General features: G+C 33.2%; 1 protein-coding gene and 1 long non-coding RNA gene across 3 annotated transcripts; one reads left to right on the forward strand and one right to left on the reverse strand.

Moving 5' to 3' along the window:
• Nucleotides 1-1919: 1919 nt before the first annotated feature.
• Nucleotides 1920-16381, reverse strand: Fa2h (Fatty acid 2-hydroxylase). Its single transcript, XM_066296190.1, has 7 exons — nucleotides 16221-16381; nucleotides 12598-12841; nucleotides 4279-4504; nucleotides 4061-4224; nucleotides 3874-4006; nucleotides 3561-3680; nucleotides 1920-3489 (listed from the first exon to the last, which is right to left on the reverse strand). Exons 2-7 carry the CDS (start codon nucleotides 12835-12837, stop codon nucleotides 3404-3406), a joined length of 969 nt encoding a protein of 322 aa, XP_066152287.1. The 5' UTR covers nucleotides 12838-12841; nucleotides 16221-16381; the 3' UTR covers nucleotides 1920-3403.
• Nucleotides 16382-16577: 196 nt separating this feature from the next.
• Nucleotides 16578-20784, forward strand: LOC136346798 (uncharacterized). Of its 2 annotated transcripts, none has more exons than XR_010733368.1 (2): nucleotides 16578-16771; nucleotides 20235-20784. It is a non-coding gene; the product is annotated as an uncharacterized lncRNA (long non-coding RNA). The 2 variants fall into 2 exon arrangements; XR_010733367.1 differs by having other exon boundaries at nucleotides 20293-20784.
• The last annotated feature ends 2123 nt before the right edge of the window (nucleotides 20785-22907 follow it).

The raw sequence follows: 22907 nt of genomic DNA on the forward strand, positions 1-22907 counted from the left end.
AGGACGTGAGATATGATGGAATTTGTTTTTGAGTTTCCTATGAGTGATTATTTCTTAACGGGGACCTTCAAGTATAGAAACCGACAGATATACAGGGTGATTCGCAAACCAACCGATACATAACAGGTGCGTGTAGGAGACCTTAAAATTTGTCGATTTTTTATACGAAGTTTTTTCCTTATGCCTACAGTTAGTGAGATGTTGGTTTCCGAAGATGAATGAAAAAAAAAATGAAAAATTCTCTATTTCAGGAAAGGCTTAACTTAGAATCACCATATTTGGGAAACATTTTTGCTTTATTGACGTCTTCATTTGCTGGAAATGTGAAGTGGCTGAAAACTTAGTAAGGGGTTCTTTAGGAGTGAGTCACCCTTAAAATTATATGAATTTATTTAACCCTAACGAAAATAAAAACTAAGGTTTATCAATATGATAGTAAATTTAATTTGATATTTTTTTGTATTTTTGTACATTTTTCGAGAAGTCATTCGTTATTGAACAAAATTTTTTTTTGCAAAATTACGTTCCTTAAAGACTATAAGGCCGTGCTCCAACTACTCTTCAACTCTTTCGTTGCAGGATAATACGATCAGGAAATTTTCTACGATATTCTACACTTCTTTGGCAATTACCTTGGCAGTACCCCATTACTAACAGTGTCAGGACCAACGTTAATTGTTCATAAGCCTATATATTGGTGGACTTGGCCAATTCCCACCTGTTATATGCGTGGGTTGTCAAACTTTATCTAGTTTATGAGACTTGAGGGCTGTATGGACGCCACCGCGAAGGAACTGTATGCAGATTTCGCACATGGCCCAGGGCGTGAGAAATCTTTGTTACATTGGCCAGGCCTCACGAAAATCACTAATTTTAGATAATGATTGCAAAAACCTTTTAAAGTTTTGTATTTCCATAAATTTGTATAAAACAGACACACCGTACCGTGGGAATCGATCTACGGCAGTTCTGATTGGCGTGTACGTAGGCGGAGGGAGGCTGAAAATTACGAACTTGGTCGCCACCATCGTCGAAACCAAAAAAGTCTCAAGAATTTTCCAGGTCAGTTTTTTCCGAATTCTCTTGCTAACCACACGCAAATAACCTCATTCCATTTTTTCGTTATATTCTTCAATTTTTATAAGCCAGTGCGGTTCTGAGCAATATCCAGTTATCAAAATAAAGTGCATATGTTACCGAATTACCAGGCCTTTGTTTTGTGAACCTTTGCTTCAGGGGTATAAACGGGTAGTTGTATTCCGGGGCAAAACAAACAGCATATCAACTTGTTCATTAAATGTAAATTTTCCAGCCATTTTGACTACAAAGTACTACAAGCAAAATGAAGATGCGCGAAAAATTTGTAATCCGCAGAAATTTGAATATCAGATTTAACAATAGTTATATTCGAGCAACTAGGCATCAGGAAAAAACTTCGTATAAAAAATCGACAAATTGTAAGGTCGCCTACACGCACCTGTTCTGTTAGTTGAGTTGCGAATCACCCTGTATATGTGGGAATGAATCGCTTGAACCATGATGGCTATTGTTTGTGGGGTGCGATATCCTAACTGCTCTCTTATTCTGAAAATCGTTTACTTGATTATAAAATGGTATAAATCTCTTGAATACCATAGTGAAACGTTTAGGTGATATACAGTATTTAGTGATTTTCGTTATATCGCCAATCGGATAATTGCTCCTAAACGCAAAAAGATACTAAAATGGAATATTGTTTATGGGAAAATGTTAGCGTATTGTGTACTGGACAGGACTTAATTATACATAGGGTGGCCGCATAAAGTTGTAGTTTTTAAATGATATGTGCTATATATTTTTAAATATTGGGATGGTTCTTCCCACTGGCTCCAGAAATATATAAATAGGTATGTTATACTTACAAAAGAAAATTCGAAAACGAAATGTAATCATTTATTTATTAGAAATCAACTGTTGATTAATCATAAATTCGCAAGATCCGTTCACACACTAGTGGCGGATCTTGCCTCATCAATTATATAATAGCAACACATAACCATTTGCCGCTGAGCCTAAGGGAGATCCGCAATTATAGCTTATTTAGGGTCAAATGTAAAAACTTTCTTTTTCTCAGTGTGTGTTATAACATTCAAGATTACTATTATGAATGGTGTTTACACCACATTAATATTGTCCTTTGAATGGTCTACTATAGGCATTTCTTGTAGTCCTGCTCAGTGTAATGTTTTATTAATGGATTCTTTTAGGAATTTTATATCTGGGTCTCACTAAACTTTGCTGCTGCTTTAGTTACTGTGCCTTAACTCTTTTGTATTTTTGTTATTGAGTTTAAATTGTCTATTAAAGCCACAAATGCTAAGTTGGAATATATAGTTTAAATTTTTTTTTAATTCTGAATTTTTCCAAATATGTAAGGAAAGTATGGCATAAGTAAGATACTTTTTTTCATAAAGAATTTGATTATTGCAAAATTTTTTATTTTTTGCGCAATGGAGGACGCACAGTAGAATTTTTTTTCCATTAGGGGTGGTGTTGATAGGAATAAACATTTGGTTTTAAATCTTCGGTTATTTTAGTTTCCAAAGTTGAGGTAATGTATCAAACTTGATGATATACATATAATTTAGGCAAATGTAAGTTCTAATTCAGTAAAGAATTTAATAGTTTTTGAAATTAATGTGGAGAGAAGTGCAAGAAATTAAATGATAGTAACGGCCACTCTGAACTATCTGGTAAATGGCATTTTTGTTCAATTTCCAATTTGTTTGAAGTAAAAAATTTTCCACGATTTGAAATTCATTATTATACATATACACTTATATGAAATTTAGATTCCCTATAAATAAGTGCATTCAGGATATTTTCTTTTTGTTGTTTTAGAAAATCCTTTTTAGATTATTACATATTTTGCAAAAAGAAAAATCTTAATACTCAATTTTTCAATATATCTCTGGAAATATTCAGAATTTGGCGCTTTTTAGAAAATGTTCAAAAGCGCAGCTTTGCGCCATTTCTACTAAATTTGACGATTCCCTTATTAAGCGCAAATCTTTGGCACCTTACATAATTAAGGATGAATTGATTATTGAATAATACTTTAAAGCAACTATGATTTACACGCTCACAGCAAACTGGTAACTAGTGTTTTCTACTGGATGTTGTGTCTAGAGATAATCAAATATTCAGAAAATATTTAGTACATAAACCATAGGTATATGCGCCAGATTAGGAGAATCTGAACTGGTAAAAATTCCCACCAATTATTTTTAAAAACAGTAAATATTATGAAAATAACATGCTGCAGGTTCTATTATTGGTTTATATCTTTGGTACATTTTTTGAATACTAGAGAGTATGTGATTAAATGATTAAGATGTTTTATAGTATACATTTCAGTTTACTGCTACCATTTAATGCCCATTTTTAGATGTCGTAGCCTAATAGCAGTCCCAAATATTTTGTCCCAAAATATGCTACTTATACCAAAACCTAAAAAAAAACAATGATAAATCACTCACATTTTAATTTATTTTAGAAAATCATAATAATAATTGTCTTACCGCTGTCATGATGGGCAAAATGGTGTTGATTGTGGTATCTTTTCAATTGGTAAAAATAAGTGTTTTCCTCAGGAGAGCCATAGTGCAAATAGTAGTGAATCATGTCATACATCACGTATCCTTAAAGTAAAACAACACGGAAGTAATATAATCGATCATTCTGTTATTAAGCGATAAGAAATCTATTTATTAATAACGCGCAAATTTTGAATTAAGTCATTACTAAGTACATTTTGTAATGAATTATAAATAGTTATTGTAAAACCTCTTGCAAAATATTAAGAGATTTAGCAAATTACTAGCGATATCTTACCTGCAATTGCACCCGCAGTTATTAGAATGACGTGAGACTCTGGTATTACAAAAGATAATATTTGGTACAAGATAAATGCAATTATGGCTGCTGGAAACGGTGGAAATACTAATCTTCTAGTGTCAAATGGAACCTATAAAGACCCTGCTTTTTTATAGTCAAAATTATACTAGACCGCAGAGCTTACTTTGTGGTGTAGGCCATGTATAATAAAATGGAAATATATCATAAGCTTCGAGTGCCCAGAAGGCTCTATGTGGAACACCCATCTGTGCAAAGAATATTCTAATAGACTCCATATCGTTATTCCTAAAACTACGAATAATACTACGGAGATCCACGGGGAAGGATCTGAAAAACAGAGGGATTTTTATTTTTCCATAATATAGGCATTTTGTAGCTCACCTTTGGTTATGTTTGTGTATCTCACAGCTCCTAATTTAATTAAATAAATGATAACTGGTATCCAAACGATGGGAACCACATACCATGGCGTAATTGTCAAGTTTTCCAGAATAGGATTGCCAAAAAGCCGTAGATGCCGATCTACTGGAGAAATTACCCATTCTTTGTATTTCGTTCCCAAAGAGGTTACCTGCACTAACATGGGTTTGGACCAATCTACTAACTTCTGAAAGAGGTGAAGCAAATATAAAAACATGCTGTATCTATCATAACATGCTATATCAGTGAAAGAATAATTGTATATATAGATTATAAGTAGTGTGTAGGTTACTATATACAGGGCGTCCATTTAAAGCTGTCATTGAAGGTTACTCAAAAACGGTATGTTATATGAAAAAAAGTTTCAAATAAAAGTAGTCTGCTAAAGAGGGAGACATGCCATGAAGATAGTAACTTTTACCTAAAACATTATTTGAAGAGCAACTTGTTTCTTCAAATGGCAACCCCGTATTTTTTTACAGATCCTCGTAGACCTTCAAAAAATGAATATTATTAATTTTAGAATTTTTTTTTATTAGATATTTTGCTGCAGAGTCGTCCTTGATTTTTGTCCAATTTTTGAGACAGTCGAAGTTATAGAATTTTTTTAGTAGAAAAGTTTTGCAGTGCCTATTCTGTTTAAAATTCATCACGATCCTTCTATCTAATGAAAGAGAAAATATTTCTATGAAAAAAAATTCTTAAATTTCCCCTTGCTGGAGTCTAATTTATAACAAGTTTTACAGGAAATTGATATTCTTTTTTCGACCATCAATCGAATTGTTTTGAATGAAATCATTCAAAAGTTATTTTTTTCGTGTCAAAGTTCAATAAATGAACTGGATTGCTACACTGGATGAAAAATTAGAAATGGTTTTTATTTATGGAGAGGCTGGAAGAAATTTTAAATTTCTCTGTTGGACGACTTTCAACAATGTCATTCAAAATTTCAAAGAAACTAAAATTTTGAAAACAAAAAATCACTCCAGAAATGCAACACATGAAGGCAATCACATAGCAGTTCTTGCGGCTGTTGCCTTTGATTCTCATGTAAGTTGACGTCAAACTGCTGCTGACTCAGGAATATAAAAAAAAGTGTCCAAAGAATTTTAAAGATGACTAAATACCATCTCTACCACATTTCTTTACATCAGGAACTCCACGGAACTCATTTTGAAACAGAGTCAATTTTCATAATTGGATAAAGGAGCAATTAATTCAAAATCCAAATTGCTTCTCCAACATTTTATTTTCGGACGAATCTACATTCACAACTCATGGTGCAGTAAACCACCATAATGTGCATTTTTTGAACGCTGTAAACCAACGCTGGCTTAGAGAAGTTGAACCTCAAAGACCATGGTCAGTGTATATGTGGTGCGGTATTATTGGGGAATACTTAATTGGACCTTTCGTCATTGAAGGAAGCTTGAATGGAAAAATGTACTGCAATTTCTTGTAATTTCCCTGAATTGCTAGAAAACGTTTCACTTGCAATTAGACGGGTGATGTGGTATCAGCATGATGCCTGTCCATCCCAATTTTCTAGAATGTCACGTGAGGTTCTGGATGAACTGTATCCAGATCGATGGATTGGACGGGGCGGTTTAGTGAATTGGCCCCCTAGGTCGCCTGATCTGACCTCGGCAGATTTTTTCCTCCGGAATTTTTTAAAGGACGAAATTTATGCAGAAGTACCAACAACTGCAGACAACATTAAAAGTGAAACTGAAAAGGCGTGTCAACTGAGAGACGGAGAGTAAACAGTTCGTTTCGAATAAAAATTTAGACGTGTTTGGAGCAGGAAGGACATTCGTTTGAACATTTTATTTTATAAGTTTCTCAATTCATGATTTTAAATTAATTTTCAAAAAAAAAAACAGAAATAATGTTTTTTTTATTAGTTTGAGCAATTGTTGTGAGTTTTAAACAGAATATGCATTAGAAAAATTGTATACTATTATATAGTACGATGTACTATCATAAGCATTCAAGAAGTGGCCGCATATTTCTTTATCAAAAGTATTGCAATTGACGTCATAATTTTAAGTAAAGTCATAAAGTATATCGATTTGGAATTTTTGCAGATAACACAGATAATCTGTAACTCTGTGTAATTACATAATGTTCCTCAAAATGGTAAATTTTAGTACTACACTATTATTGTTTTTCGAGCAAATATTATCAGTCGGTGCTGATTCATTTCAAACTAAATGCAATGAATAATATTGAAAATAATACTGATTTCTATTTGTAGCTTCTTTCTGTTACAATCAGGTGGAATTGTAAATATATGTCGGAATAGAAGGGTAGTCTCCTTCGGCAGCCATATTCAGGAATTCCAAAGTACTCGATTAATGCCGTTGACTATATTAAAAGGACAACGGCGCTTTAGGCACTAGTTGGTACGAAGTTACTAATCTAGATTCCTACAACGATCGCAAAGAACTGGTGATCCGGAACCAGCTCACTCTATCACACTGACAGTCTCTTCCCCTTTTTCTCTGGGCATCAGTCCTTTCCATGCTATCTTTTCTAATCTCTCCCCCTGGTCCCGTTCCACCCGACCCGGTCGTATTTCACACGCTGGGTCTGTTCTTTATCCAAACCTAAACAAGGTACCCAAATCAACCAGTCACCCATAACTCATATTCAGTTGGTTCCTGAAAATTCATCACCGACCCTTGACAAATCAACAGGTCTCTTTATCTTAACTATTATACAGGGTGTCCCTCAAGTGTTTCATTATACTTCAGTGGGTAATAGTACATTGAAAAATAATATGACTCCCTATATAAACCATATTCCAATAATGCTTCATTAAGAAGATACAGGGTGTTAAACTTAAAACACACCTGGAATATTTCAACGTATCAGAGTATCAATGAACAGACGAGCTCAATTATGTATTGAACAAAATGGCCACCAATTTGAACAATTTCTATAATGTTATAGCAAATAAATAATATTTAAAACAAACTTAATATTATTAAAATCATTTAGAGAATATCGTGTATATAGACGGTATTCAATTTTTTACTGGCAAACGATACGTCGGACGAAAAAGAGTCAAGTGAGCATTTCTCTTCTAAATGAAATTAAACTTCTAAAAATAATTTTTATTTTGATAAAAAGCAGTGGCGCACCATGTTTTTCTTTAAAAATGTGTTGAGAGGTGTCCGTACGCACGTCACTGGTGAAACGAAAAATAGCCCTTTTGCATAAATAAATGCGTCTACATTAACTCTCAAAACATGCCAAATTTCACTTACATATCTCAAACGGTTTTGAATATATCAATAAAAGTTAGATTTTTTAAGTAAAGTGTAACACCCTGTATCTTCTTAATGAAGCATTATTGGAATATGGTTTATATAGGGAGTCATTATTTTTCAATGTACTATTATCCACTGAAATATAATGAAACACTTGTGGGACACCCTGTATAACTTAACTATATATAAACACGTTAAGGCGCAGACATATATATTTCTGTTCATGCTATATTTTCATTTGATTTATTTTTATGTACACTCATTGTATACTTATTCTTTTTTGTTTTGTGAATTTCTATAGTTCTTGTTTGTACCAGTTTGTAATTTTACATTCAGCACCGAATGAAAAGACTCATTTTTGTGTATGGAAACGATCAACTATTGTGAAAGCTGTCCGAGGCAGAGAAGAATGTTAAACAGCAAAGCTTCACTTAGTTCAAAAAAATTTAATCACCGACGAACTCTTATTTTACATAGAGCATTCTGTATAATCGGTTATTCTTGTATTTTTCATCGAATTCTAAATATAATTATGCTAGCACGTGAACGGGGCAAGTTTGCGTTCGCTTGATGTCTCACCCCAGGCACAATGGGGGCCCAGTTGGTTGGCAGTGCCGAGGTGAACTGTATCTCTTTTGTGTAGATTTTATTTTGTTCGAAGGACCACAGCTTATTTGGTGCTGAACCGATGCAGAATAAAACTCACTTACATTTATTTAACTAAATGTCCAACACTATTGCACAAGTGACAAAGGTCATAACAAAGTACGAAATTAGGATAAACTAGAAAACCACAAGCGACCACTGATTGTCGAGAACCTTTGACGATGGGGAGTTTTTTCTTTTGGAACAGGGCAAATGTTATGTGTGAATTGAGACCAGTATTGGGATCCTACTAAGGCTGTAAGAGTACATAGAGAGAATTGGGGAGGTGTTGAAGAGGAGTTGCGTGTCGTGTGAGATACTACAGTATTGGCCAAAATACTTGGAACTTCCAAGATTTCTCTATTACTAAAATAGCTCTGTTCTAATGTGAACAAATTCAACATGGCCAATATGCCTTAATATCGTTCAACAACAAAATGATAGTGAACATTTCTAGCTGGCATTCTTTTATAGAAAAAAAAATCGTATCATGTTGGACAAAATAGTTGGAACTTTTTTCTTATCGGATTTAAAGGGCATATTTTGCATATTTTATTTATTTTCTTGGTCAGTTCGGTTTGATATCTGAGTCAATTATAATGGAAGAAGGCAAAACCTATTCGGTTGATCTCAGAAAAAGAATTATTGATTTTTATAAACAAGGTATTAAACAAAAAGATATTTCCACGAGGTTAAACCTTCGGAAAAATACTGTGTCCCGAATAATCAAACAATTTCAAGTAAATGGTCATGTCATCCCGGGAAAAAGTTCAGGCAGACCTAAAAACACAACTGCAAGACTGGATACAAAAATGATCAACCTTGCGAATAGTGATCCGTTCCAGTCATTCTCAAAAATCTTGCAAAAAATTATAGCCGATGGAGGTCTTGAAATATCATCGAGAACTGTTAGAAGAAGGTTAGTACAAAATGGCCTAAGATCCTATCGTCCAGCTAAGAAACCATTGTTACGGACGAAGAACATCAAAGCACGGTTACAATTTGCACTCGAGCATATTCACTGGGCAGTACAAGATTGGAAAAAGTTCTTTTCAGTGATGAATCGAAATACAACCTGATTTCCAGTGATGGTAGAGTTCATGTAAGACGTCCAAAGGGCCAGAGACTCAATAAAAAATATATTAAGCCTACTGTCAAGCATGGTGGCGGTAATGTGCTAGTTTGGGGATGTTTTTCTTGGCATGGCATGGGCCCCATTCATCGCATTTGTGACAAAATGGATCGATTTATGTATCGTGACATATTACGGGATATAATGGAACCCTATGCATTTGAAGCAATGCCAGTTAATTTCATTTTTCAACTGGACAACGATCCTAAGCATTCTGCCAAACTTGTAAAAGAGTGGTTAGAGCGGGAAGAAGTTACTACCATGAAGTGGCCAGCCCAAAGTCCGGATTTAAATCCGATAGAAAATTCATGGGACCTCGTAGATCGTAGGTTCAGAACAGGAGAGGCCATTAGAAATGGAAACGAACTTTTTGAAAGGCTCTTACAAGTTTGGCATAATGTGGATCGTCGATTAATAGAAGAACTAATCGAATCAATGCCTAGGAGAATGGCAGAAGTAGCAAGAGCAAAAGGACCTCATACAAAATACTAAAATTACAAATACTTTAAATTTGACACAGGTTTCCTACCGGATGTTTTAAGTTCCAACCATTTTGTCCAGGCATTTTCGAACTTTTTACAATATTATTCAATTTTTTTTTAAAGAGTTTTTATTTTTCTTATAAATGAAATATATGTTTAATAAAGATTAAAAGTATAATAACTTTTGTTTTGATTTATGCGAAGTTTTTTTATTTTTGCGGGGTGAAAAAAGTTCCAAGTATTTTGGCCAACACTGTATATGAGCCTGCCCTAAATTTGAATTTTTCCCACCGAATGTGAACCTCATCTCATCCATATATATTTTTACCACCTCATGGTGATACCAATTAGTGTGAATTATTAGTGCAGAGGAGTAAGGATTGCTTATCAATACGGTGCCATGAAGGTGTGAGAAAAATGATGGGGGAAAAGAGCTATGAGCTCGGGAAGAGTATGGAACGTGTATGAATTTGAATAATGTAAACACTGCCCTTAAAGGTGATTAAGAAGGGTTTACGTTGACAAAAAAAAGGAAATTTATTACCGGGTGAAGATGTTGGGTATTTTCCCCACAGCATGTTCTACATGTACATTGAACATTATCCGAATGATTTATGCTCAAAGTTTAATATAGGTACTGATTAGGTCGAATGTAGTTTTTTTGTGGATATTTTGTATCTTCATGCTAGGATACTGCTCTATACAGGGTGCTTCCTAAGTACGGTACATAACTTCGTATATTCTGCAGTTAAAATAAAGGTAATTTTGTTATATAAACTATATCCCAAAAATGCTTCGTTGCGGAAATACAGGGTGCGAACATTTTATTGTTTGAAATTTAATGTCTCACGCACAGATAAGTAAATGATGTTGGGGACTAGTAAAATGTCGACAATTTCGCTACCAAACTGGCAAGTACACAATAAAAAAATTTGTATCTTCATACAAGTATTTCTTCTCTTAAGAATAATAAAAAAAAATGAAAAAATTTAGCTACAATGTTTTTTATTTATTTGCTTGAAAACGGTGCGTCCTACGAAAAAAAGTCTCGACTTTTTTTCTTCCAAATCGAACACAATTAAAAAAGGAACAAAATATTGGAAAAGAACAGTGGCGTACCACATTTTTCCTTTAAAATACGCAGCAATTATCCTGCCTTCACGCCACTGGTTACACAACAGTCACTATTTTTAGCATAAAATACGCACTGTTGCTAACTCTCAAACCCTGCGAAATTTCACCAAAATATCTCAAGTAGTTTCGGAAATATTTAAAAAGTTATAATTTTTTAAAGAAATTTTCACACCCCGTATTTCCGCAACGAAGCATTTTTGGTTTATATAACAAAATTACCTTTATTTTAGCTGTAGAATACGCTCCCGAAGTTATGTACCGTACTTAAGAAACCTCCTGTATATCTACTTTTACAAATCTAACTTTTAAATTTTATAACGTGTCTATATGTTTGTATTTTATATTACTGTTGTAAAATCACGAACGCTAAGAAAATTAACAATTAGCAGCTTTTAATTCAACATCTCCAAACAAATATTTTAATTTTGAATACAAAAATGTAGAAAACTATTCAATTTAGACAGCTTTTGCTTTTTTTAAACTTATATTCACTTTAACTGGGAATTATTGTATATTCAGTGCCGTACCAATTTTTTTTTCATAATGTTACTAACTTTTTTCTTTCTCTTCAGTTTTCTATCATTTTGATATACATTTGTCTTAAATTGTATTAGTTTAATTTTGTCTATTTACAAATTAATTTTATTTTACTATTTAATGTCTAATAGCTACTATCTAATGCTATTTGGTATTTCGCCTCTCCATTATTGTATCTGTTAAGTTTCCGTATACGTTTTTTGTTTTTAATTAATTTTTAATTTTTTTTTCGTTATTGTATAATCTCTGGCTATTCAGTCAATTTTTTAGATCTTCCTCAGAATATGAGTGATATGTGTTTTTTCCTTATCTTAAGTCGACCTAACTTATTTTTCTCCATACTTTTGTGTAATTGTTTTTAGTGTGAACACAAAAAAATTGTTATATTGTTTTAATTTTTGGCCACTGAAATTTTATTCAAAGTTCCAGCGTTTATTTAGAATATCAAACTTATCAGACGTCGGAAGTAAATGATTTTTGGACAATTGATAGGTGATCACCTTTATTTAAAATACGATTTTTTCCAAATTCGGCACAATGTTGCTCAGCAAATTGTACCCATATTGGCGTCATCGCATTTTTTTTTTGTTTCGAAAATGAACGTTATTACTTCTAGTACCTACGAGAATTTTATTAGCTAATGCGATTAGTTCATTAGATGAAATTATAAGTACTTTTCCAATGAAATATTTATTTGATCATTTTCAATTCACCCAATAAACAAATCAGATAAGGAGCTAAAACACGACACATAACTAGATTAAATCAAATGGGGAAATGCATGCAGGTGAAGCAAAGTGATATTTTTCCACACGCACTTACTAACAGCGCATGCAACTTTTCCCACTTATTAAACAATATAAAATACTCCAAGAACATGTGTATTCGGTTTAAAAAAACCTTTTATTTCAATATTAGGTCAGTGGTGTGTGTATCTCCCTGGAAAGCCAACCTATTGCATGCAGGAAACGGCCATCTTACTATTACTTCTTAATTATTTTACTGCACGCAAGCCAGCACATCAACATTTAATTGTCATTTTATTTTTTAGATTGCAATTTCTATTTAAACTTACCTCTAAGTCTTCTTCCTCTCCTTCATTTGGCATTTTTTTCCTCTTGTCATCTTTCTTATATTCTTTAAATAAATATAAGGCGGCTTTAGAGTGTTTGATGTCTTCCATTCGTTTGGTAACTTCCTTTGCCCTGTAGGGTGCCAAATAGTTTCTTCCTCCAGGATGGTTCTTTAAGAATTCTTTTATGTCGTAAAGTTCATTCTGGTATGAGATTTCGAAAGTGTCTTGTTCATTTTTCATTGTACTGAAAAAGAGTGTTATTTTAAATTAAATGATCGTTTTTCTCTCAATAAACTCAGGGTGAAAGTACTTGAAATGAATAATTACAATAAGTTATCACATTGCGAAATTTTTTAAAAAGTTTTAAGGGAACCCAATAATACTTATCAGGGATAATTATAATCATCTCTCGAATCATCGCTCATTAAAGGTGATATAACATGGCTTGAAATATATGATTTGGTCTCGTACAGATTAGATGGAAATAACAATTGTGGATTTGTAGTTTGTAAGCAATAAATGTACGAATACGGAATGTTTGGTTTAATAGAAAATGTTAGCCATTTTATAAAATATAACAAGTCGAATAATTTAAATTTGAATCGTTCTAACGCCATGAATAAATTATATACATATGTGCAAAAGAGCAGATTAAAGATATTTAAACGGGTAGAATAAAACACGTCTACTCACATGTAAGATATCGGAACAGATTTTAGGAAATTTAATCATGGATGATACAATAAAATTCCTGTCAGTGTCTATTGCTGAGGTTATTATTGTTACTTAATAATAAAACACCTGATTTTGAGCGTAGAACAGGTGGTGAGTGAAACTCTCATATATAATACAACAAGTGCATTGAAAGTTATCGATTAAGTTTAGGGAAATAATTCAATCATAAAAAAAATAAGCACAACTGCACGAATTGATCTAAAATTATCTAAAATCTTCAATGCACGTGTTACAGTCGCTGGAGAACTCGAAAAGTCAAGCGATTCGCATTAGGGGCACCATTACCACAAATATTTATTATTGTACTAATAATTGCTACTTAGTGGGAAAATATATTATTTTTAGAATAATATGGCGTCTATGATGTTCTCTAGTTAACATAATTGTTACTTGTATAGGGTGATTCGTTAACAATAGTATAATCGACACAGAGAGAAAGAAAGGAGGGGGGAGAGGTGAGAGAAGGAGAAAGGGGAATGGAAAGGGAGGGAGAGGGAGGGAGAGAGACGGAGAGAGAGGGAGAGGGGAAGGGAAAGGAAGGGAGAGGGAGAAGAGGAAGAGATAGAGAGATAGAGGAAGAGAGAGGAAGAGATCGAGAGATGGAGGGAGAGAGAGGAAGAGATGGAGAGATAGAGGGAGAGAGAGGAAGAGATGGAGGGAGAGAGAGGAAGAGATGGAGGGAGAGAGAGGAAGAGATGGAGGGAGAGAGAGGAAGAGATGGTGGGAGAGAGAGGAAGACATGGAGGGAGAGAGAGGGAGAGATGGAGGGAGAGAGAGGGAGAGAGAGGAAGACATGCAGAGATGGAGAGAGAGGAAGACATGGAGAGATGGAGAGAGAGGGAGAGAGAGGAAGACATGGAGAGATGGAGAGAGAGGGAGAGAGAGGAAGACATGGAGAGATGGAGAGAAAGGAAGACATGAAGAGATGGAGAGAGAGGGAGAGAGAGGAAGACATGGAGAGATGGAGAGATAGAGGGAGAGAGAGGAAGAGAGGGAGAGAGGGAAGGGGAGAGGGTGAAAGAAAGGGAGATAGGGAGAGAAATTGAAAATTTGGAAAGTTGTCCCTATATTCAATATGAAATATAACTTAAAATCTGAATAAGCCATCATTTTTCCAGGAATTATGTATTCTGATTTCATATCGATATCTCGTTTGGTTTTCGAGAAAAATCTATTTAACAAATATTATGTTTATATTGGATAATCTAGGACAATCTCGCGTTATCAACGCGAAAGTTGCAAAACACATCTTATTAGTCATTTAAAAAAACCTAACTTTAAAAATGTTCAATTGCCTGATCTAGATATTTTCAGAATAATAGCAAAAAAAGGAATAAAAATTTTAACTTTCAGCACCCTGTATAGATCCCGAACGATCAACTACCGAATACAATATATTTTCTCCGATCGACATCATTTCACGAGTATAATCTCCAACTTTCAGTTGTCTCATTTTAAGGAATCACCTTATGTACACGGTGGTGCATTGCCGGACCCACCATAGGAACACCCATATAAATTCCAATACCATCTAATATTATCTTCCTTCTTGGTTTGAGGACAAAATTGTATTGGACTTTTTTGAAGGTTATTTTATGAGAAAATTGCATGTAAAATATGAAAAATGTTCTTTGTACTGTTTGGGAGATATTTTGAAAAAAATTTTTGTAAAATCTACAAACTTATAACGCTGCCCTGGTATTTTTATCAATTAAACCACCAACGGCAAAATAATTTATTATTTAATAGTATTAATAAACAATAAATAAAAATTTCTAATTCTATTTCTGAGCTAGTAAATGTTCGAATAATCCCAATTGTTTCCGATGTAGTACCATTTAACCACGTTTACTTTTTCTGGTACCGTGTAGGACATTTTTGAGGGACCCTTAATAAAGATAGAATTGATTTGGTCAAAATTCATTTACTTAATGTCGCAATACGCGATGAGATGATGGTTGCTGGTGATTCGATTGAGAAGAATATCAGGGGAACATTATAAGTTTGCAAATTTTATAAGGGCTTTTTTCGAAATATCTCACAAACGGTGCGAAGACCATTTATCATATTTTACATGCAAGATCCTCACAAAAGGACTTCCAAAAGTCGAATACGATTTTGTCCTTAAACCGAGAAGGAAGTAATGGTAGATGGCGCTAAAATTTACGTGGATTTTCTTATGATCGGTCTGGCGATGCGACACTCTGTATAATATAATCCATGCTTTAATATATATATATATTTTTTTTTTGATAAGGTAATCTTGTTGATTATGATAATAATAATGATGGCTATAGCTTAAAAAAAATCACATTTCTCAGCGTTTCTGACAATATAGAATATTTGTCTTTTATGTGGGTCACACGTTCAAGGATGTTAAAGGAGAGAGGCAATAAAGTTTTTAAATTCCCCAGAACGTGACTGATAAAGTAAATTTTACAACGTACTCTAAAACAAACGCCCCGCAGTTAGTTAACGGAAATTTGTTGACAAAATGTTGTTAGATTAATGCTTCACTGGAACTAATTATTGCCGCACATAGCGTCGGAATAGTCCTACATGTTTCCCAAGTTCTTTTTACGTTTATTATACGGGGTGTAACGCCTCAGTAAAACCGACGAAGAACGATCCAAAAAGATTCCTGCGCCCATAGGTACCACTCATTGTCAGTCAAAAAACATAAACGTTGTAGCGAGTAAACTCAAACAAGTCAAAATGCGGTAAAATTCACTTCGTTCGGTATACAGGAATACCATTAATACATGTTCGTTTATTAAAATATTATATTTTTAATGACGTCGCAATTAAAACCGAACTTCGTCCCTATCTAATTCCCAGGGTATTAGATACGTACGTCCTCTTTAATAACACGTTTAACGTAATCTTACCTAACTCAATAGAATTTTTCCTATAAGATGTAGTAGATGCTTTCCAACACTTCCTATGAAGTCGACCTTGTTTTCATTATATAATAATTATTCAATTATTACGAAGCAAACTACCCACGGTGTTTAGGTTTCATATCACGATCACAACTAACACCCAGCTCAAAATACTACAAATAATATGCATAAGATAACTAATCTCTAATCAGGTCATTTAAAAAGGGGTACGATATGTACCTGAAAATCGTTCAGGGAAAAGCATTTTCTGAAGTAAATACTTACTGAGGAGTTACGTAACTAATGTGATCTTTATGTACAACGCTTCGTAGATACGGATTAGTTCTCAGTATTTACCCTGGACTCACCAGGTGACATTGCACATTACTATCACAGTCACACATATTTTCTATAATGGAATTAGTCATGGTGTTCCCAATATTAATTCGGGTTATTTGCCGTTTAATTAGAGATGTGTTCATCCCATTGCAGTGTGGGTAACTATTGTGGGCAGCGGACTTTACCTATAGCATCCATCGCAAGTGGACATACACGTGGTACATATTATTATAAATAAATAGCTGACAACGTTCCTTTCACACATCATAAGATTTCATATCTGAGTATATATCTCATGTGCTAAGCGCCGATGCTGAGTTGGTATGTGCTGGAATATTTTGATTGCGAAATCATTTATGCGATGCTTGTTACACATTACTCCTCTCACATATCTGAGATTAAAAAGTTTGTTTTCTTAAAAAAGTGAATCATTTTTATCTCACACAAAAACAGGAAATGAAAGGACGATAAGATGGGATAAGAGTGATTGGAAATAATCTCTGATTTAATAATTGTGAAGAGGATATCCAGAAAAACTTGGACAAGGTACTGTTGCAAGTGACTCGAGCGAAGAGTGAATGATTTGATTCCGTCGTTCTATACAGAGTGGCCGGAAATAACGTTGAAATATCTCGGGAGGTGATTCCAAAGATTAAAATAATAAATGAAGCTCTTATCAACGTACCTAAAAAATTGGTTCTTTAAAAGGCTAACGCCCCTTAAATGGAGAATCCTGGAGATGGTTATTCTGCACTATTTTTGAAACAGTGTTGCGCTAAAATTATGAAACTCAGTAAGGTATACTGTAATAAGTTAGAATGGAAAACTTTTTCGTGTGAATAATTACAGATTTTAGTCAGAGGCGTCACATACAGGGGGTCTCTCACGTAAATGTTGCCCTAACATTTTTTTTGCACGTTTCTTCATTTTTGATTTGAATTACTGAATTGCAAATACTTTTAAGTAAAAAAAATTTGTTATTTCATCTCGTTAGGATACACCGTTTTTCAGAAAAATTGTTTCTTTACGAACTGCTGCACGATTGTGTGGACATCGAAATGCATTTTAATAAACACGGTAGGCACCTTTGTAATATAAGTATTTTTTTACCAGCCAGTAATGAGAAAACTAATATTTTTAAGGATTTATCATTTATTCATAATAAATGTTGAAAGTGGTCTCCGTTCATATACAGGGTGGTCCAATAAGAGCGTCTCGGACGATTATGGCTTTATTAATGTTTTTGATGGAAAATTGTTTTTACGCTTATGTGCACGACCTTATAGGGCATATTTTAAAAATTTTGTCATTTATACAGGGTGCTCAAAAAAAGGATATAATGCAAACTTACGTTTTTTAAATCTAACACCCTATATTTTTTTAAATATTCGAAATTAGAATATATATGTATATGAATTCTCCCGCTCTTTTCTTTATATATTTTGATGTTTATTTAATCGTGTTTCGATTTATAAAAATTAATTGTTTTGAAAAATTATCTATTCTAATGAGATAAAATAAAAGGACCTTTTTTACTAAAACATATTTGAGATTCAGTAGTTTGATTTCAAAAATCAGAAAATATCACCAACAAACAGGTAGGCCAACATTTACGTAGAAAACCTCGTGTATACGACGCCCTTGGCTAAAATCTGCAATAATTAATACAAAAAAAATTGTTAATTAAAGTTATTATAGTATAGTGATTTTCATAATATTAGTGAAAATCGTTTCGAAAATATTGCGGAAAAACCATCTTCAGAGTTTCCCCTTTAAGGGGTTCTAGTCCCTTTAAGAAGTAATTTTTAAAATATGTTTATAAGAACTTTTTGTGTCATTTTAATTTCTAGAATTACCTTCTAAAATACTGCAACATTATTTTCATTCACTCCACACATGTACAAGGTGAATCAGTTTATACTAGCAGAACTCAGACATTCGATAGAGTACTTTATTTTAAGTTCAGTAAGTCATACAAACATGTGTTGGCAAAAGCTTCGTTCTCGACATACAGGGTGTCAAAATTTCAGATTAAAAAAAATATTTCTCACGCAGCTCCTACATCTTGTTACCTATGGTGTTTCAGAAGTTTTGACAAGTCTAAACGATTTAAAAACCTTTAAGATGATATTTCTTCGGTAGTTAGACCCCCTTTTACCGTCCTAAACTCTTCTGTGGTGTGCCACTGACTGCTTAATCTCAAAAATGTGGGTTCACAGACACAGATTGAATTTTTGTCGTTGAATCATTAACAAATTAGAATATAATAGAACTTTTTTATGCTGTGTATTATGTACTGATGAACCTTGTTTCACTCGACGTGGAATAATGAATTTCGAAAATGAACATATTTTCGTAGAGCAAAATCCATGTTATTAGGGCAAGAAAATTTCAAAATGAGTTTAGTATTAACGTATGAAGAGGAATTTTTTTTAATCGTTTGTTTAGACCTTATTTTTTTACCAAAAAGAGTCAACTCGCAAAATTTCTTAGGGTTTCTAGAAATCGAGCATCCAATATATGGGAAGATGTTCCTCTAAATTTAAGGCGACAAGCTTAGTTCCAGTTAAATAGCTGTCGAGCTCATTTTGGAAGAAATGTTAGTGCTTGGTTTAACAGAGAGATGGTTAGCCGTGGAAGTCCAATCGCATGGCCAACACGATCCCCAGATCTAACACCATTGGATTTTTTTCTGTAGGGTTTTCTTAAAGAAGAAGTACATGAAACTTTAATTCAAGACGTTGAAGACCTTAGAGGGCGTGTAAAGCGGGCTTGCGAAGACATCAGAGTTCAACACTTAGTTTTAACAAGGCGGTCGATTGAAACACGACATCCATTATGTGTTCAACAAAATGGAGCGTATTTTGAATATTTAATTTAAAAATAAAATAGTTCCGGGTTATTTGTAAAGCACTAATTCCCTAACTTATTATTATTACACACTTTCATGCAATAATTTTCGGTAATTTTGTTGCACTTATCCTATTACCCCCAATAACATTTTTTTTAATAAAATGTTTTTTCAGAAATTTTTCCAAATTACTCCAAAAAAGGTTACAGATACGATAAAACTGCAAAAGGTAAGAAAGTTTCTCAATTGAACGCGAAATCCACATTTTTGAGATTAAGCAGTCCGCACAAAAAAAATCTGGACGGTAAAAGGAGACTGCCGCAAAAATATCACCCTGTAGATTTTTTAAATCGTGTAGATATGTTAAAACGCGTGAAACATAATAAGTAACAAATAGTAAAAATTTGAATACATTATCTCAACAACTGTAGGAGCTGTGTAGGAAATATAAAAATATATCCAAAATTTTGACACCCTGTATCTCAAAAACGAAGCGTTTGCCGATATATGTTTATATGACTTACTGAACTAAAAATAAGGTACTATATCGAATGTCCGAGTTCTGCTAGTATAAACTAACACATCCAACAGAAAATGATTCGTTTTTGAGCTAAAAGGGTTCAAAGTTTAGTAAAAAACCTGTTTTTTTTTATACAGGGTTACTCAGATTTTATCGGAAAAATTTAAGAGGTTAGTAAAGTTTCAAAAGCAGAGAAAGGGGATGCGTCATTTCATGTACGTACGATAATTAATTAAAATACGATTTAAAGCTTCGTTGCCTAAATACAGTGTGTTAAATGTCTAATATTCTTTTTATTTTTCGCTTATAGCTTTTTCAGTATTCCAGATATGAAATTCAACTTTTGAGTTTAATAATTGAATTATCAGGCTTTCAAAGTGATGCGAAGGTGCTAGGGACCCAGCTTAACCGAAGGTTGCCCGGTTGTAAACCGGAATATAGAGCTTTCCTGTGGGGGCAGTTTGGCAACTCCATCGTATCAAGAGAGTCATTCGGAGCATTTTAAATTTATCTGAACAAATTTTATTTTAAGACGAAATTATTGTAAATGTTTCTTTAAGTTGTAGAGAAGATGCCAATTTAAGTTTATAAATTATCTTTTTTTTTTTAATTTTGACGAAGACTGGTGACTTCGGCGTACATTCGGGGGGTAGGGAGAGGAGGGGGGGGGGTATCCTTTTTTGAATGTAATTATTTTAGATGCTTACCAATACTCTACCCCTCAACATAACATCTGCCTTGTTATTTCCAGATATTCCCTACGTCTCAAATCGTCCACTGGTTTTCAAACAACTATGTATTTGTATACATAGATTTAAGCAATCTATATTTGTTGGTCAATAAAATTGTCTTGACCTCTTTTACTGAATTTGCTTTGATTTTCTCGGATATAGGTACAAGTTTTTAATAATAATAATAATAATAATCTTTATTTCCTAGGAAATACGCTATCGACAGTTAGGTCTTTCTGCCCTTGTTTAGAGTATTTTCAACTCAACCTAGTCATATTTGGATATTAACATAAATTAAATTATGGATTTTTATAAGTTAAATTATGAATTACGAAAGACAAAAAGAGAAAAAAAAAAGAAATGTTACATTGGAAATTAAATTTATGAATTCTAATGAAATTAGTACAAGTTTTTATTTTGAAACGAACCTTCATTATCAGACTATACGTTAACAACTATAACACTGTGTAACATATTTAGGGATTTTTGAGTTATCACTGAATAGCGGAGATATTTAAAAACTTTAGTATGGGTGTTAATGTGATTTAAAGTTAACCCTTTTGTTTAACTCTGCATGATCTGTAACTTCGATTAAGTTTGAGGAATGAACTGGTCATGTTACCTTGTAGACTGTCTGCAGATGATTTGCTCAAAAAGTAAGTCAGTGCTAAATTATTTGTAAATCGAAACCAAAATCATCCTTATTGGATAAAATTTGCAATAACGAAAGGAGTGAAATTCTTAAAAATGAATTCAAATTTCTAACAGATTTCAAAACGCAATGTTTGCTAACGGGCCAGGATCTGCGAAACATTGCTGTGCAAACAATATCTGGATACGAGAACGTGAATGGTGAATACAGGACTAACACAATATGAAACGATAAGAAATTAATAGTTTTCTAATGATACCAAAAAAGAATATAATAAAAATAAATAGATATATCAGAAAAATATTTGAGAATTGCACAAATTCACAGAAGTAATATGCAACAAGAGAAGCATTATTAGCAATGCGAGTTTTCAAAAACGTTCAATTTTTTTTCCAGTATTTTCAAATATGTATTTTGATGACCCAATCAAGGGATTTTTAGATTGCTTTAAGCAGATTTTGAACAATTTTTTAGGTTTTTTGAAGTTAGTTAAGATGACAGATTTGAAATTTTTTGTGATTATAGCGAGATTTTCATGTAAGCATTTTGACCTTTGAAGAAAAATTCAGATATACGTAAGGATTTTGAAAATATTTTTTGGACATATTGCATGACTTTAGAAAATTTAAGGGAGCTTTAGTAAATCTCTTTCAAGTTTTCCAAGTATTTACCTTCCAGACCTAACCAAATATCAGGCTAACGAGAAACTTCATAAGATTATTCTTTCTCTGTTAACCCAAATTGACCACGTTTCTGAATCGGGTTTAAAGGGCGAATTTTAAAGAATTGGCCTTCGATGGGCTAATTTGAAATTGCCCAAATTGCCTATGTTGAAAAGTGGATTTCTTTGATAATATCCTGGTAATTTAAGTATAATAACAAAACGTGACTGCTAAGCAATACGAAGATTAAAGCTGGACCTATAATTTCATTGACATGAGTCTCGAGACGCAATGTTGAGAGGAAAGCAACAATGTTCATTATTCATTACGTATTTCCTTTCAATTTCTGCTTCACATGCTAATGTAATACAGAGTATTTGGCAGACAGTGCAGGACGCAGCAAAGAGTATTAGAAGGGGACTTTCTGAATTGATGTAACTAAGCATACCTATATACTAAATGTTACAGTTTTCCTGATAATTAAGTTTTTAATGTTTTTTCATTTGACCGTGTGTTTCTGCAATTAGTAAAGTGCAGAAGAACAAGCCCTTTTATCACAAAAATGCACTAAAGTTTTTTATTATGTACGAATGAATTGTTTAAATTATTTCAACCGTAAATGGCTAAAATGGCTTTGTTACTTACCTAAGACTTCATACACATGATTTTCCTAGTTTGTAGAACAGCAAAGAGCCAACTTCAATCTTGGATTTTATTTGAATGCTTAGTAATAGTACTAAGTTTATTCAAATTTCTTAAGAAATATTTAAAAAATTAGAGCAATTAATCTTAAGACTTTTAAGTATTCACCAAGCGCATTCGCCAAAACTTAAGCTAGCAGTTTACGATCTTATGATGGATATTCAGATATTCGAGGTATTTGGGTTTTTATAATTTCTGATCCGGTCTGCATACCCGTATTAAATGATACTTAGCAC

Source organism: Euwallacea fornicatus, chromosome 24 (assembly GCF_040115645.1).
Source record: "Euwallacea fornicatus isolate EFF26 chromosome 24, ASM4011564v1, whole genome shotgun sequence".
NCBI lineage: Eukaryota > Metazoa > Arthropoda > Insecta > Coleoptera > Curculionidae > Euwallacea > Euwallacea fornicatus.

Bases quoted from the DNA above. Each gene is read 5' to 3' on its own strand.
- Fa2h (XM_066296190.1), bottom strand. From the start codon at position 12,837: ATGAAAAATGAACAAGACACTTTCGAAATCTCATACCAGAATGAACTT. The intron at 4,225-4,278 runs GTGAGCTACAAA...TCTGTTTTTCAG, and splicing joins ATACACAAACATAACCAAAG to ATCCTTCCCCGTGGATCTCC. The intron at 3,490-3,560 runs GTAAGACAATTA...GTTTTTTTTTAG, and splicing joins TTTTGCCCATCATGACAGCG to GTTTTGGTATAAGTAGCATA.